Genomic DNA, 16097 nt, shown 5'->3' with positions numbered 1-16097 from the left:
TCCTTTAGAATTGTAGAGTATTAATCTTATAAAACTTATCAAAAACTTATTTTGTGTTTTGTTTTGAGAAAACTCAGTAATGTTAGCTCAAGCCTGAATAATATGAAAAAAGCCGTGTGATAAAACATTATTAAAAGCACATTTAATATAAGTATGCCTAACCAAATTCAGGTATAGTACTGGAGCCTCATGGATGTAAAAGCTGCTGAAATTATTCTGACTTGAATCAACACTGTTTGGCACATCTATGTTTGGTCTCTCTTAGTATTGAAAATGAAACTGTGGTATAGAAGGGTCACTTTCTTCCAGGGTGCTTTGCTAGCAGGACCTAGCAGGACCTTCTTGCGTCTGTGGATAGGAACACTGTTGAAATGTCTGACACAGAATATGGGAGTGTTCCTCGTCTGCATATCATGTGAATGCTTAATTTGAATACTGTTTGGTACAGAAATTAATATATTCTACTCTTTGCTTACAAGTTATCTAAACAGGCAAAAATGACATTTTATTTCCTGTTATTCCTCTGAGTTCAGGTTAAGACCGAAACCTTATACTTTAAAGACAATGACAAAGCATGGACAGATTTAATGACTTGTCTTGGGCTCTATGGTTCATTGTGCATTGTGACAGATAGGACTGGCTCTTCTTTTTGCCCTTTGGGAATGATCCCTTGGACAACATTTTCTTATATATATCGTTTTTCTGATTTTTATGTATCTTTTTAAAAAAAATTCCTTGATTGCTTACTAAGGTATACAAGTCTTTGAAAAATATTTTTAGTTATTCTCCTAGATGTACATTAATGTTTTTCATGTTTGGATGAGAATGGACATACTCTCTTTGCTTTATTCATGGAAATTCCCAGGAACAAATCAAGTCAATTAAACTATTTATGACCATGCAACCAGAAAATAAGTTTTATTTATATACTTAAATACATTATATACTGCTTTCTGTTTTTATTTTGATAATTTATAAAGATAGAGGTACAAAGAATTGATAATTTTCTGGATAATGTGAGTCTTTATACTTTTAATAAAATATTTTAAGTCATGCATTTAAGTGTTCTTGGAAAATTGCTTTGTTTCATGACAATTCATACTTTTCTGTTGCTTGTTGGAATTTTTTTTATATATCTACGTTTCCACCTAACACATTTGCAATTCTTTCGCAGTACCTTAACTTTTTATTTTTGTCTTAAGCCTTTCATTTAAAATGCTCTGTTTTCTTTGAACCCTTACTTCCTGATAATTATTTCTGGCATATTGTCCATTTTCATGAATGGCTGTGTCAATCTGCCAGGCTAAAGGAGATAAGAGCCACTTAGCATGAATATTTGGAGTATCGTTGTTTTGGCCATTAACCCTTAACTTACATTAAGGCTCTATTCAGCAGAAATTTTATGAATTGGTTCCTCTTTAGATTCTGTGCCTAGGCTGCTTAGTTGAGGTAAAGAAATTAAGCATTCAGGGAAAATCTGCATTAGTTACCTGTTGTGATAGGTATAATTTGTTTTTTGTTTTGTTTTGTTTTTTCTGAAGCTGGAAACGGGGACAGTCAGACAGACTTCCGTATGCGCCCAACCAGGATCCACCGGGCACGCCCACCAGGGGTGATGCTCTGCCCACCAGGGGGCGTCGCTCTGCCGCGACCAGAGCCACTCTAGCGCCTGGGGCAGAGGCCAAGGAGCCATCCCCAGCACCCGGGCCATCTTTTGCTCCAATGGAGCCTTGGCTGCGGGAGGGGAAGAGAGAGACAGAGAGGAAGGAGGGAGTGGGGGGTGGAGAAGCAAATGGGCGCTTCTCCTATGTGCCCTGGCCGGGAATCGAACCTGGGTCCCCCGCACGCCAGGCCGACGCTCTGCCGCTGAGCCAACCGGCCAGGGCCTATAATTTATTTTTTATATGTATATAGCAAGTACTGGCTCAAGTTAAAGGCTTTACCTAAACTGATTTTATTTTGAGATTAAAATACTCTCTTAATTTTTAAAAAAGTATAAGTTTTCCATTTATTAGACCTACTACTTCTTAAAATTGATTTTTTTTAGTAATATTTACTGTATGCTAGATTCTTTAAATACAGTCTCTCATTTAATTCTTACTGTGACAGGCTGAAAGAAGATAACCCCTATTTAGGGAGCCCCCCCAAAAAAATGATAGAGCTAAGATTTGCATCTAGATCCATCCAGTTCCATAACTTGCTCTTTCTGGGCTACCATGTTAATAGTACTATAAGGAATGATGTGCTATAGAGAGTGGTGATGTAATGGCTATATTAACAAAATATGTTGGCTATAATTTTTTTTTTGTATTTTTCTGAAGCTGGAAACGGGGAGAGACAGTCAGACAGACTCCCGCATGCGCCCGACTGGGTTCCACCCGGCACGCCCACCAGGGGCGATGCTCTGCCCCTCCGGGGCATCGCTCTGCCGCGTGTTGGCTATAATTTTAGGATATTAAAAAGACATTCTCTAGAGTCATAAAAATAAATATGATACATTTTCAAGGCACTTTAAGACGTTGTACATTTAAAAAAATTATTATACAAGTTTTTGAAGTTGGTGATCATAAAAAAATGGGCTTTAGTACTGTAGACCCAGAAAGAGCATGAGAAAGCATCAGTTTATTTTCACTGAAAATGTTAAATCTGTTATTTTTGTTCCAAACAGAATCTGGTAGTTTTCCATTCCTCTATCTTTATATCAACTGAGGTCATTATGCGAAAAGTGATTTTAAAGCTTCTGAAGCATAGTTAACAGAGGAATCATTTGAAGATACTTTTTCTACAGTGTATGCTTTAAGAAAAAAGAATTTAAACTTGGTTGAACAAAAAGGCAGTGCTTTGGAGATGAAAAATTAGATAATTAAAAGTCTAAGTATTTTCTTTCAGTTTAAGTGTTGTAGATGTATCCCATGATGCCCAAATTATAGGATTTTTTTCTTTAGAATTTCTGTCTTGGAAATTTCAAATTTCTTCTAAATAGAGACCTTGGTGAGGAGCTGTCTTGTTTTGTGCTTATTTTCATCTAACATGCATGTGCTGCATCTCATGTTTATGTTTGCTGTCTCACATTGCTTTATTTAGATGCCATCTAACAACAGTATCAGAAAACAAATAGAAACACTCCAGGTGAGTTGTGTCGATGTAAAATACTGCTTTATCTCCTTTAAATGTGGCTTGTTTTTTTTTTTTGGCCCGTTATTGCATTGCATGTCTAATGTATTTATTCATGCCTGCTTCTCATAACAGAAGAGTAGCACACAGCAGGAACATTCTACGGGTTTAATGTTAATGTGGCCCCAAGAAGATGTTTTAAGATATTTGATAATGAATGTTAATTGTTAACCAGAATCCTCAATTTTAAAATAGTCTAATTTACATTAGCTGTTACAAATGAAACTTTTTAAAAATTTTCACATGAATTGAGACAGTAGCTTAGATTTTTTAATATGATTTTAATGCAGCACTTTTAAAACTTTTATCCTATTGTTTTGGGTTTTAAACAAATTAATTTTGGAAAGTTCACAGTAGAAAAAAATGGAAGAAATGTTAAAGTAATTTCTGCCAAAGAGCATATTTGACTGACACATTAAACTCTATTACATATTAATATTATTGGATTTTTATTAATATTAATGGAATCTGACAATTCACATTAGACAAAAATTATAACAAAGCAGTAGATGTCTTTAAGGCTCAGATCAGTTTAGGATATTTTTAGTCAGACATGATAGTTGTATTATAATGTCTAAGTAAACAGTTATTGATTTTTATCACTTTTCATCTTTTATTGCTATTGTTCATTATAAAGTAATTCTACTTTGCAAACATATTAGTCAATCTTGGAAAGTTTGAAAATCAAGGGTTGTGTGTTTTTTTCATGCTACAACTATAAATAGGATAACCCAAATACTTTATTAAGCATTAATATGAAAATAAGTTTTATGTGGGATTAGACTTAAGTGTATTTAGTGCATAATTGATATTAATTTTTATTTTTAAAATATAATTTCATGTGAAAATATTTGGAGTGAACATAAAATTAATTCAGTTGATGTTTTGATATTTAAAATCTTGAATTTAAACAATAGAATAGAAAGGTGTATGACAGAGAAGAGAGTACTACCCAAAGCTGAGGTGTTTTATTAGTAACATGTACACATTAATGTTACTTTAGTTACATGTAAGAAATGAACGGAAAACTACTTGGGGGGAGTTTATTTGAAATTTAGAATCAATATGGATTTGTCAATGGAGGGGGAGAGATTGAGATTGAAACTGACCAGCATAGTAATTGATACTTCATTCTTAATTACATCAAATCTTCATAGAGATAAATGTACAAAAGTATATTTTCTAGCAGTTGTCTTGAAAAACTACCCTCGGTTGTTACCTTTTTTTGCATTGCTTTTAGTAATAAGTAATCCATTATTCTATATCTTAAAAAAAATAGAATGGCTAAATTACTTGGCATTTAAAAACTCCTTTTTGTCTGTTGTTGTTGTATAAAATTATTTAACAATAATAAATCCCCAAACCAAAGGAAACAAATGCTGATTTATAGCAATCAGTGCATCCTACAACCAACATAAAGAGTTTCTCCTAATAAAGTTGATGATTAGTTTTATTTTCTGTATTCACAATTAAATCTCGTTATAAGACTAATGATTTGAAAACCTTGCTTTTTATAACAGCTAATATGAAGATAAATGGTTTGTTGATCAAATTGTGATTGAAATGGAATACTTTTCTGATTCTAAATAATAATTTCGATAATAATGTTCTAATTCTAAATAAAAAATTGAAGGTACTGTGTTTCCCCATGTATAAGATGCTCCCATGTGTAAGTTGCACCTTAATTTTTGGGCCTGAAATTTGAAAAAAAAATGTATTACATGAAGTTATTGAACTCATTTTTTATTCATACAACTAACTCCTCATCACTGTCAAAACTCCCATCCATTAGCTTGCCCTCATCTGTGTCTGATGATGAATCACTGTCTTCATATATTGCCTTGTCCTCAGTTCCATCTATGGCATTTGAAATGCCACAACTACTGTATAAGACGCTCCCAGTTTTTAGACCCCAAATTTTTAAAAATAGGGTCTTATACATGGGGAATATGGCATAACACCTGACCCTGTTGAGCATTTAACATGTACCAGGCAGTGTTACAGGTTCTTTTCATATAACTTCCTGAGCTTGTGTGGTAGGTACCATATTACCTCTATTTTAGAGATGAGGAAATTATGGCACTAGTTGATATAACGGTATCCAAGAATGGGGTTTGGCCAGCCATTCCTAATTAAAGAGCCCATGCTCTTAGCCCACTAGTCCATATTTTCTTATGTTAGGCTAATCACTCATTAATTTTTTGCATTATTTCATAAATGTAAATATCTACAACATTTGGTGTTCTAGATTTTAAGTGTATATGGGTTGCAATGAATTATTGCCAAGATTAGTAATCCTTCCATCATTATGTCAGTATTGTGTGAACCATTTACCATCAAGTTAGTTGATGTGTGTGTATAATTTTAGAAGTATTAGTAATTGTAATATTTTACTATTTTAAGAGTATAAATAATGGCTCAGAATTCCTTATTTATGGTTACTTTTGAGCTATCGGTATTTCCATATACCAAACATATACTTACATATTTAAATTTGCTTTTGATTGAATAAAAAAGAGAAGGGTGAAGGCTTTTAGTTATTGTTGACAGAGAATGTATTTGTTCTTAACTGATTGCAGGTTTAATAAATAAACATTTTAATTCTCTTTTATTCTAAACAGAATAAAGATCCTAAAATGTCTCGAGTTGCACTGGAATCTTTGTACAGATTGTTGTGGGTTTATGTAATTAGAATAAAATGTGAAAGCAACACTGTAACTCAAAGGTGAGTGCCTTTGTTTCAAAGTGTATTTAAAATAAAATATTGGTAAAAGCTATGACACTAATGGAATTTTAGTTAATACTACAAATATCATGTGAAGGAATGTGAATTCTCTTGACATATTATGAAGAATAGGGAGAATAGTTTGTTAATGTTCTGTTAATTTTATTTTCTCATTATGACTGATTTTTTTCCCCCTGCAGTCGTCTTATGAGCATAGTGTCAGCACTTTTTCCAAAAGGTTCACGTAGTGTGGTTCCTCGCGATACGCCTCTCAATATATTTGTGAAGATTATTCAGTTCATTGCTCAGGTGAGTGCTTCCCCTTGTAATACATGTGTCTATGTAAATTATAAGAGTTATCCGTTGTAGTAACTTAGAGTCTGAAAATTTGTTACACATCTGAAAGCATGATGACCAAACATGTGTTGCTATTGAATAGTAGAAATAATAAATGTATGGTTTAAAAAGGAAAAAATAAAAGATGCTAATGATTTTTTTGTGACAGAATAATTTTAACTCATTGATCTACACTCCGAGAGAAAAACAGGAGAAGAAGTGCTTTTAGTTTAGGAAGAGTCAGGGTGTCTCATAATCCTACTGTGGTGTATTTACTAATTATACCATGAGTGTCTTGAAAGTTTTGTGGGTTTTTTATTTTTATTTTTTGAAAATTGTTTTCATAGTCTGTATTAACCTAGGTTTTTAAGTATAGATACTAGAATCCACTCTAGCTAGTTGAACCCAAAGTGATCTTTTAAGGACTATATATACAATTTATAGAAACTCTAATAGGCTGAAAGATTAAGGTGAAACTACAGAATCGGGCTATCAAAGAAGCTGCTGCCTCCATCACAATGAAAACGTTGCTAAATTAGGAAGTCACCACATGTGCTTTGGAATCATGCTGCTGCCATGATCCCCAGTGGTAGAATAGATTTCTCCCCCCTCTGTCCTCCTCTTCTGCATGCTACCCAGTTCCTGCAGACTCACATGAGTGTACCACTTGGCAGGGTCTAAATCACATTCTAAAGCCTATTGTTACAGGGCATCTAGGAAATACCATTTTAGCTTTCTAGCCTCTGCAGTAAAGTAAGGTTTACAGTGGTTCTCAAAGTGTACGCCTGGGTGCACTGGTGCACCCTAGAAGATTTCCAGGTGCGCCTTATGGTATTCCAGAGAAATATGTGCCTGTTGGGGACCAAAAAATCAACAGGGTTTTTGGAGTTTAGATTTTTGGGGGACAGAGGTGTGGGGAATTGGCTGTAAGCTGACAGTCTGCCCAACTCCCCCCTCCCCCTACCTCACTTGCCTGATTAGGTTGCAAAAGGCTGTTAAGCTGTGGTGCTGGATTGTTTACACTACCTCCATGTTCCCTGGAAAGACTGGAGGCAAGTTTCCTCTATCCTTTCTTTGGTGTCAAGTTAAAATGATATATATGGTGGGGTTTTCTGCACTCAATACAATTAAGAGTAAAAAGAGGAATTCTTCAATGTATTGACAAGGAAATGAGAGTTTGCCTTTCAAATATATGCCCAAACATTGAAGAAATCGCTAGGACACATCAGGCTCATGTTTCATAAACAAGAATGAAAAGACACGTTTGCGCCGGGACCTGCTGAATTTACTAAATCTTACTAAGAATGTATCTATATATATAAAAAGATAACTTTTTTTTAATTTTTTAACCCCTTTTTAACGAATTCTAAAAAGCATAACTCAAAAAATGTGACATAAAAATGCTTTTTAATGTCAGAATAAATTTAAGTTTGTCATATTTATTTCATTTCATTACCATAAAAGCACACTTGGACTTGATATTTTTTTCTTTAGTATTGGACTTAATCATTATAACATATTTCTCAGAAATTTGTATATAGTGCACCTACAACTATTTGTAGGATTTTAAATGTGTCCTGACTTCAAAGAGTTTGAGAACCACTGGTTTATTAGAAAGGGATTGAATAGGTGCTGAATAAGCAAGTCGAATGTTTTAATCACATTTCCTTTTGGGACATGAGCAGCCCTGCCGAAGCTTAGGCAGGCTTACCTCCTCAACTTAGGAAACTTTGATTCCAGAGTGTTCATTGTGTTCTCTTTGAACTAACAATATAACAATTAGATGATCAATGAGGTAGTTATTTTGACAGTGAATAAATAAGGAATATTTAAATAAAATGAATACGTTTCTATTTACTGGAGTAGAAAATTAACGATAATTAGATAAGTATAAATCTGTTAATAAGATGAATAAAAGGAAATTGTGCTTTTGATTTAGTCTTCAGAAAACTCCTGCCATTGGGTTGTGTCTCTTCCCTCCCTCCCCCCCTCCCTGGTAGTACCCACGCCCTTGGGTTAATCACTTTACACCCGCACTCCGCCAGAACTACCAAACTCCTCTCAAACTAATCTTGTTTACTTCTTTTCTTGGTGATTTCCTCCCGGGAACCTGTTCTTCCTGTCCCAGCCTGACCTCACTGCTCTCCAGCCAGCTGCAGAGCTATTGTTGTGGGATTCCCTTTTGTGATCATTCTGAGAATCCCTTCACTGAGATTTTTAATATGATTTTGGTGAATGAATACTTAAAAGGTTTTCCATTGGTTTGAGTATTAAATTATTTGATAATTAAATATCTATAATCATTTTTAAATTGTTTTAAAAATGTAATTGAATTTATTGGGGTGACATTGGTTATATTAGTTTCAGGTGTTATAATCATTTTCTTAAACTAGAGTTTGTATGTATTTTTCTGTGTACAACTAGATTTATGACTATTTATGCCACAGGCCTATGCTGTTGCCATTATAATAATTCTTGGCATGATACCTAACGTGTACTGGTGGCAGATTAGAAGGATTTACTGTTGTTGTTCTTTCCTAGGAACGTTTGGATTTTGCAATGAAAGAAATAATATTCGATCTTCTCAGTGTTGGAAAATCTACTAAAACTTTCACTATTAATCCAGAGGTAAAAGAGAAAAAATATGTATAGTAATACACTAAGAGCATGGTTGCTGGAATCAGAACTCTAAGGTTCAAGTCTCTAGTTAGCAGTTCTACTTCTTACTGCAAGTGTGATCTGGGGCAGGTTATATAATCCTTCTGATAGTTAACTGAATGGTTTTAGAGTAGTTTTAAACATGGTGGAAAATAACTTAGGATTTTCGGGTTAGCCAGCTCAGCTGGCTTCTAGATATTGTGATACCAGCTCAAGATTTTTATAGAAATAATATAAATAATATAAACATCAAGTTTCTTAAATAAATATCATTCACTCAACATTTATTGAGAGCCTAAAATGTGTCAGGTACTGTTTAGGTATAAGAGACAAAAATCCTTTTCCCAAGGTGGAGCTTACAATAATTTTTTAAAAGACAAATGTTATTTTCTACTTCTGTGGCTTCACTAATAAATTTAGATTCACTCTGTAGACATTCAGTTTTCAAATTGTTTTAAAATATTTTACAAACAAGTTACCTATTAGAATCTAATAATATTTGAGAATGTAGAAAGACTATAGGTGGTATCTTTTTTCTTATGTCTTTTAAATTACGGTGCTAGTCCTCCTCATAATCAAATCCTGAGATATATATTTATGTAATTAACAAATAGGACACAAGTTATTGAAGCTTTTCAGTTTATAGGATTTTTAAAATAGGTTAATATTTATTTCCTGATTTTTTAAGTGAGCATACATAAGTGTTTTATATACTTAATGTGGTTTCCAGCATCAAAAATTGCATAGTGAAAGACATCCTTTTAAATATCCATTTTTAAAAGTATTTTTCCTGTTGAACAAGTTTAACAGAAATGGGGTATAGTCAGTTGAAAAGGAGATGTTGAAAATGCAAGAAAAAGGATAATCAATAGTATAATTTCCAAAAAAATGTAAGATCAGATAGAATTCTAACAACCAGAAAGACTAGCGACCCCTTGCCTGTGAGCAGAGCAAAGGAGAGGAGAAAGAGCTGCAGCTGTGAGTTTACCTGTGCAAGAGTTTGAAGAAAGTTTTTTGTTTTCTTTCAATGAAGTAGGAGAGTTGAGGAAAGGTGGAAAAGCTCTGAAACAAGCTTTACAGGTGATAGGAGACCCAGTTGACCTCCAAATTGAGTGGGTGGCATTGGGAATTTAATATTAAAACAGACTTAAGTGTCTGGACTGGTTAAAAAATGTTGAGCAAAAAGGTTAGTTTTCCTTCTGTCTTCCTTCCTCTCCCCCAGTGTTATTTGATGAGATGTTTTTGACATGAAAAAAAATTTTGCTAAAACTCTGACATAGCATTTTGAATCTTTTTTCTCTGAAGAGAATGAACATAGGCCTCAGAGTCTTCCTTGTCATAGCTGACAGTTTGCAGCAGAAAGATGGCGAGCCGCCGATGCCAACAACAGGAGTCATTCTTCCTTCAGGAAACACTCTTCGTGTGAAGAAAATTTTTCTCAATAAAACCTTGACAGATGAAGAAGCAAAAGTCATAGGTTAGTGTTAACTGGAATAAATAAATTGCTTTGTGATACAGTTGAAAATTCTTTGTAAAAGTTGAGATTGAATTTAAAATGTATATATTTGCCTATTATGGTTATTCCAGTATATGGGATGATAAAAAATAAAGAATATATTCATTATAATATCTATAGGTTGTCAAATGAAAAATCTTCAGGTTAAATCTTTTTTTTTTATGTGATACTATTTGCTGCATGTTGTTCTTTCTTCAAATTTAGTTCTATGCATAATTTTAACACGTGTTCTCCAGTATACTGAAGCTGATCATCAGGGAGGAGAGTGTATCACAATTGAAACAGTAATATGCTCATGTCTTTTTTTTTATTTTTATTTTTCTGACGTGAGAAGCAGGAGGGTAGAGAGATAGACTCCTTCATGTGTCCAACCGGGATTCACTGGCAAGGCCACTAGGGGGCAATGCTTTGCCCATCTGGGCCACTGCTCTGTTGCAATCAGAGCCATTCTCGCTCCTGAGGCAGAGGCCATGGAGCCATCCTCAGCGCTCAGGCCAACTTTGCTCCAATGGAGCCTTGGCTGCGGGAAGGAAAGAGAGAGAGAGGAAGGAGAGGGGGAGGGGTGAGAAATAGATGGGCGTTTCTGTATACCCTGGCTAGGAATGTTCATGTCTTTTAAAGATGGAGAGGCTTTTAATTTTTACAGAAAATAAGTTATTCTTATTTAATTTGACATTTTATAACTGAGGTCTTTTTCCACTAGGAATGTCAATTTACTATCCTCAAGTGAGAAAAGCATTAGATAGCATTCTCAGACATTTGGACAAAGAAGTCGGGAGACCAATGTGTATGACTAGTGTGCAGATGTCTAATAAGGAGCCTGAAGATATGATTACGTATGTAGTAAATTATTTTCTTTCATTGCTATTTCAGTTTTTGTAAAAGAGTATAGATGGTTGTTACTTTCTTTTCTGGAGTTTTTCCATATTGCCATCTGCTGTAGTTATTGATACAATGATTCCTTCCACACTCTCAGTTTTATTCTTTAAATTGATGTTGCACCTAGTATAGGTAGCAAAAGGTGTCCTGGATTCTTCTTCTAGTTTGTTGACAGTGACAATGCCCTACTTTTATTCTGTGAGTGATAGATAGATCCTAGTTACCCCAGATACATTGGACTGATTGGTTTATTAAATCAAACAAACACTCTTATTTCCAGGGCCCAGATAAATAAAAAGGACAACCTGAAAATATCCTGAGAACCAAGGGTACAGAGATGAATAAACTATAAGTAATTTTTTTGAAATAGTACCTCATCCACCCACCCTTGCCACTACTTGTCATTCTAAAATCTTTTTTCCTTATTCTTAGGGACTTCCTCCTCAAGAGAATTTATTTTATGGCAATAGCTTCCTTGATTTGCTAAGAAGTATCTACATATTCTGTATAAGGGACATTTTTCAGATATTAATATCTGCATCTAGGTCTTAGATTACCAAATTGGAAATCAGATCGCTCAGTGTCATTAATATAGTTATTATATACTAGTATATTATATACTAGTATCTGAGAGTTTCTCTACTGTGAACTTTTTCTGTTATTTCATCTGGGAAATCTTTTTTTTTTTAAGATTTTATTTATTGATTTTACAGAGAGAGGTGAGTGAGAGGGGGGAGGAACGAGAGGTATCAATTCATAGTTGCTTCACTTTAGTTGTTCATTGATTGCTTGTTGTATGTACCTTGACTGGGCAAGCCCAGGGTTTCCAACGGGGGACCTCAGTGTTCCAGGTCAACACTCTACCCACTGCACCACCACAGGCCAGGCGTTGTTATTTTCATCACCACCACTGTCTTCCTTTATGTCAATACATTTGCTCGCGCCAACCTTCTCTGGCTGCGAATGTGGCGCCTGCAATGATGGCAGTGTCCACATTCCCCAGTCAGCCATTTCTTCTGTAATTCCATTAATATTTATTTCAAGTTTCACTTCTAATGATAGCATTTTTTTTTTCTTTGCTCTACTTTTATCTTTTTTGGTCAATTTCCTCTTTTGATTATCCATTTTTGTAAAATGTCACCCTAGTTTATCACAAATAAGCAACACAACTACACACTTTGTTGTCTGTGTGTGAACCAAATAACAGATGGCAGTGACTAATCATAACAGAATTTGAAAAAAGTGACGTAATTAACCACTGGTTATGATGCACATCTGTTATGTACATCATGATTGGAGAACTGATGAGCTAACAGGGAAGCTTGTTTATGCAATTGCTTATAGTTAACACGTGGTACCTGAAAATTGAACCTTGCTGGGACTGGTATTATTTAACAAAATTATGGTAACTAAAATTCCCTCATTAGAACCATGCGAAGAGAAGACTAACTATAAAAAGTCCAAAAAGTAAGCCTGACCAGGCAGTGGCGCGGTGGATAGAGCATTGGACTGGGATGCAGAAGACCCTGGTTTGAGACCCCGAAGTCGCCAGCTTGAGCGCGGGCTCATCTGGTTTGAGCAAAGCTCACCAGCTTGAGCCCAAGGTCGCTGGCTTGAGCAAGGGGTTACTCCGTCTGCTGAAGGCCCGCGGTCAAGGCACATATGAGAAAGCAATCAATGAACAACTAAGGTGTTGCAATGCGCAACGAAAAACTAATGATTGATGCTTCTCATCTGTCTGTCCCTGTCTATCCCTCTCTCTGACTATCTCTCTGTCTCTGAAAAAAAAAAAGTCCAAAATGTTTGTAGCAGGCCCATTGCCACTATAACAAATACTGGCTTAAAACATTTAAATCATCCAAATTCTTTTCTACCTAAGAATTATTTTATTAGGCCAACTGAAGAACAGTTTGAATAAAATAAATTAACTAAAACGCTTACCTTGACGTACAGACCAAAATAAAAACCAGTATATTAAAATGTTATTTAAAATAAAATCATTGAATAACAAGAAGGAAATATAGTAGATATAAATTGTATCAATCCTCTGAAGGAACCAGACTGATTTCAAAAATTGACACATTTTATTACATAAAAATTTTGTGTGTGTGTGTGTGTGTGTGTGTGTCCTGAAGAAAAATAAAAAGACAAGAACAAACAATAGCAACATTGGTATATGAGAAAGTCTGTTTTTCAAGAACCGTATTAGTAAATGATATTAAATTTAAAAAATCTTTTGTTACTTTTTTCTAAGCCCTCAAATAACCAGTACTTGGTTATTTGATTTCAGTTTAGTATTAGTTAATAATTATTTACTAAAGTTTCAATATTAGTTAAATTTAATTAAAATGTGTCATTAATTTGAAGTAATTTTGTATTGTAAATAATTTACTTAATTATTATTTAAACCTAATAGTTCCTTGGACTCCTATTTTCTGTAATTATTTTTCCAACTTGGCTTTCGTTTTCCAGCATATGTAATATATATGAAGTCCTATTGTGCTATGTTTTTCAGGGGGGAAAGAAAACCCAAAATTGATTTGTTTAGAACTTGCATTGCTGCTATTCCAAGGTTGATCCCTGACGGTATGAGCAGAACTGACCTCATTGAGTTGTTAGCAAGGTAAATAAGAATTACTGTTTGCAGTGTTGATCTTTATCTCTGTTGATCTCTTTAAGTTTCAAACCAGCCCTGTTCTATGTCAGTAAAAGACTAATTGAATCCTTTATTTGATATGCTTTCTAAACTCCCATTTTGTCTTTTATGTTTTGCTAAACATGTTCTTCCCACTCATTTTTAACTTTTAAAGTTCTTTTAGATTCCTCTACAAATCCTATTTCTCAACTCCATCAGTTTCCATCTGGTAATATTTCCTGAAATTTATATAAAACCTTATCTTTTAACATTGGGCAGTGTTGGTGTGTGACGATGCCCATTAGGCAATTAATTTTTGTGTTAATTCCTACAGCCATTTCTTAGGCACCTGGACGGTCACCCGGTCTCATCTTCACTTTTTTTCCTCTATTGCATTGCCCACGGAGTTCAGGTTTTTGTTTATTTTTTCTTTTCTTTTTTTTTTTTTGTATTTTTCTGAAGCTGGAAACAGGGAGAGACAGTCCGACAGACTCCCGCATGCGCCCGACCAGGATCCACCCGGCACGCCCACCAGGGGTAACGCTCTGCCCACCAGGGGCAACGCTCTGCCCACCAGGTGGCGATGCTCTGCCCCTCCAGGGGGGGGGGGTTGCTCTGTCGCGACCAGAGCCACTCTAGCGCCTGGGGCAGAGGCCAAGAAGCCATCCCCAGCGCCCGGGCCATCTTTGCTCCAATGGAGCCTTGGCTGCGGGAGGGGAAGAGAGAGACAGAGAGGAAGGAGGGGGGTGGTGGAGAAGCAAATGGGCGCTTCTCCTATGTGCCCTGGCTGGGAATCAAACCCGGGCCCCCTGCACGCCAGGCTGACGCTCTACCGCTGAGCCAACCAGCCAGGGCCTCTTTTTGCTATTAGGCATGTCATAAACCTAAAAAATGAGTAAATAACATAAAGTAAACTTAAATATTAGCTTCCAAAATTAATTCTAGGTTGAGGTGATAGACTGTTGAAAACCTGCTTTGTTGATACAGTTAAGAGTTCCCTAGAAAAGGGGTCAGATAGGAAATATTTTAGGATATGCAGATCTTGCGTCTCTGTCAAACTGTTCATCTCTGCCTTTGTAGTTCAAAAGCAGTTGTAGACAACAGGTAAAGGAGAAGGCCTAACTGCTCCACACCCACCAAAATGAAATTGCATCTGTAATGAGCAGGGATGGAGCGTTGAGTGAAGGAGCAAATCTCTGGACAGTGAATGACAATAATATTTTGCTTTGCTATTTACTTTACTTCTTCCCCTATGATGTTTACTTACTAATTAATTTACTTCAGCAGAAAAAAAGCTTCTAGGGCCAGATCTCTTTTGTCCCCTATTCCTCCCATTTACAATTGTGATGCCCAGATCTTGTTCACTTGAAAATAAAGGAAACAAACCAACAAATCAAAGAGACATTATAAATTTGTAGACCTGCATGCTGTTGTTCCTAAGGAAAGTTAATTAGTTCCCCTGCCTTCAATTAGCCAGGCCACATGTTGTTCTCCTCATGCCTCTAGACCCTGAATCACAGAGACTGGTATAAAATGATACTTGCAGATTCACGGATGTAAGGGATGTTGAAATAACCTTTCAAGTCAATGTCATGTAGCGAGTTCCACACCCTCCTCTCCCACAGTGCCTCCCTTGGTGCCACTGTCAGAGTACTGGCCCAGAGACCCTATCACCCTGTATGCTTGTCCTCGTGCTGCTGTCACTGCTGCTGCCTTGTGGCTCATTCCCAAGTCTGTCTAGCTATAATACATTCTCTTCAGTCTCCTTGTCATTGAGGGTTGGCTTAGTGAAGACCAGGTCTGAGTTCAGCAGGGTGAATGAAGACTGTGATATCTCCTTTCACCTAAACCACACAGCTTTCCTCCTCTGTCATTGAGGATAACTCTGTCATCCTAGCTTCCCAAGCATGTAATTGTGGCATATTTTTTAATGTTACCTACTTATCTTATTCAGGCTGTTTATAACTCTGATGCATTTGTCTTGGTGTTCAATCACTAACCCTCTTCAAGCCCCAAACCAGAAACTTACTTATATGATGTTACATACTGCAGCCATCTTTTCTGTTTTATTTTTTTTATCACTCTTTATAATTTATGATAAAAGCCTTTAACTTATAATATTTTCATGTCTTTATATTGTTTTGATGTCTTAAAAGGTAATTTTACATGGCCTT

At 35.5% G+C, this 16097-nt stretch overlaps 1 protein-coding gene across 6 annotated transcripts in view; it reads left to right on the top strand.

Annotated features, from left to right (window-relative positions):
• Window positions 1-16097, top strand: part of FRYL (FRY like transcription coactivator) — a 290359-nt gene that overhangs the window by 180010 nt on the left and 94252 nt on the right. For 5 of the 6 annotated variants that reach the window (XR_010751659.1, XM_066386291.1, XM_066386290.1 and 2 more), the window contains 7 exons: window positions 3085-3129; window positions 5796-5899; window positions 6100-6208; window positions 8777-8863; window positions 10199-10370; window positions 11113-11245; window positions 13804-13911. Coding sequence is in view for 5 of the 6 variants with exons in the window: in XM_066386291.1 (XP_066242388.1) it covers window positions 3085-3129; window positions 5796-5899; window positions 6100-6208; window positions 8777-8863; window positions 10199-10370; window positions 11113-11245; window positions 13804-13911 (758 nt within the window). In the remaining variant the exon portion in view is untranslated. The remainder of the gene's footprint in view (window positions 1-3084; window positions 3130-5795; window positions 5900-6099; window positions 6209-8776; window positions 8864-10198; window positions 10371-11112; window positions 11246-13803; window positions 13912-16097) is intronic. The other variant, XM_066386289.1, reaches the window with a different exon arrangement.

This window comes from Saccopteryx leptura, chromosome 5 (genome assembly GCF_036850995.1).
Source record: "Saccopteryx leptura isolate mSacLep1 chromosome 5, mSacLep1_pri_phased_curated, whole genome shotgun sequence".
NCBI lineage: Eukaryota > Metazoa > Chordata > Mammalia > Chiroptera > Emballonuridae > Saccopteryx > Saccopteryx leptura.
The sequence above is the reverse complement of the archived record's forward strand: the minus strand, read 5'-3'. Positions and strand labels throughout refer to the sequence as shown.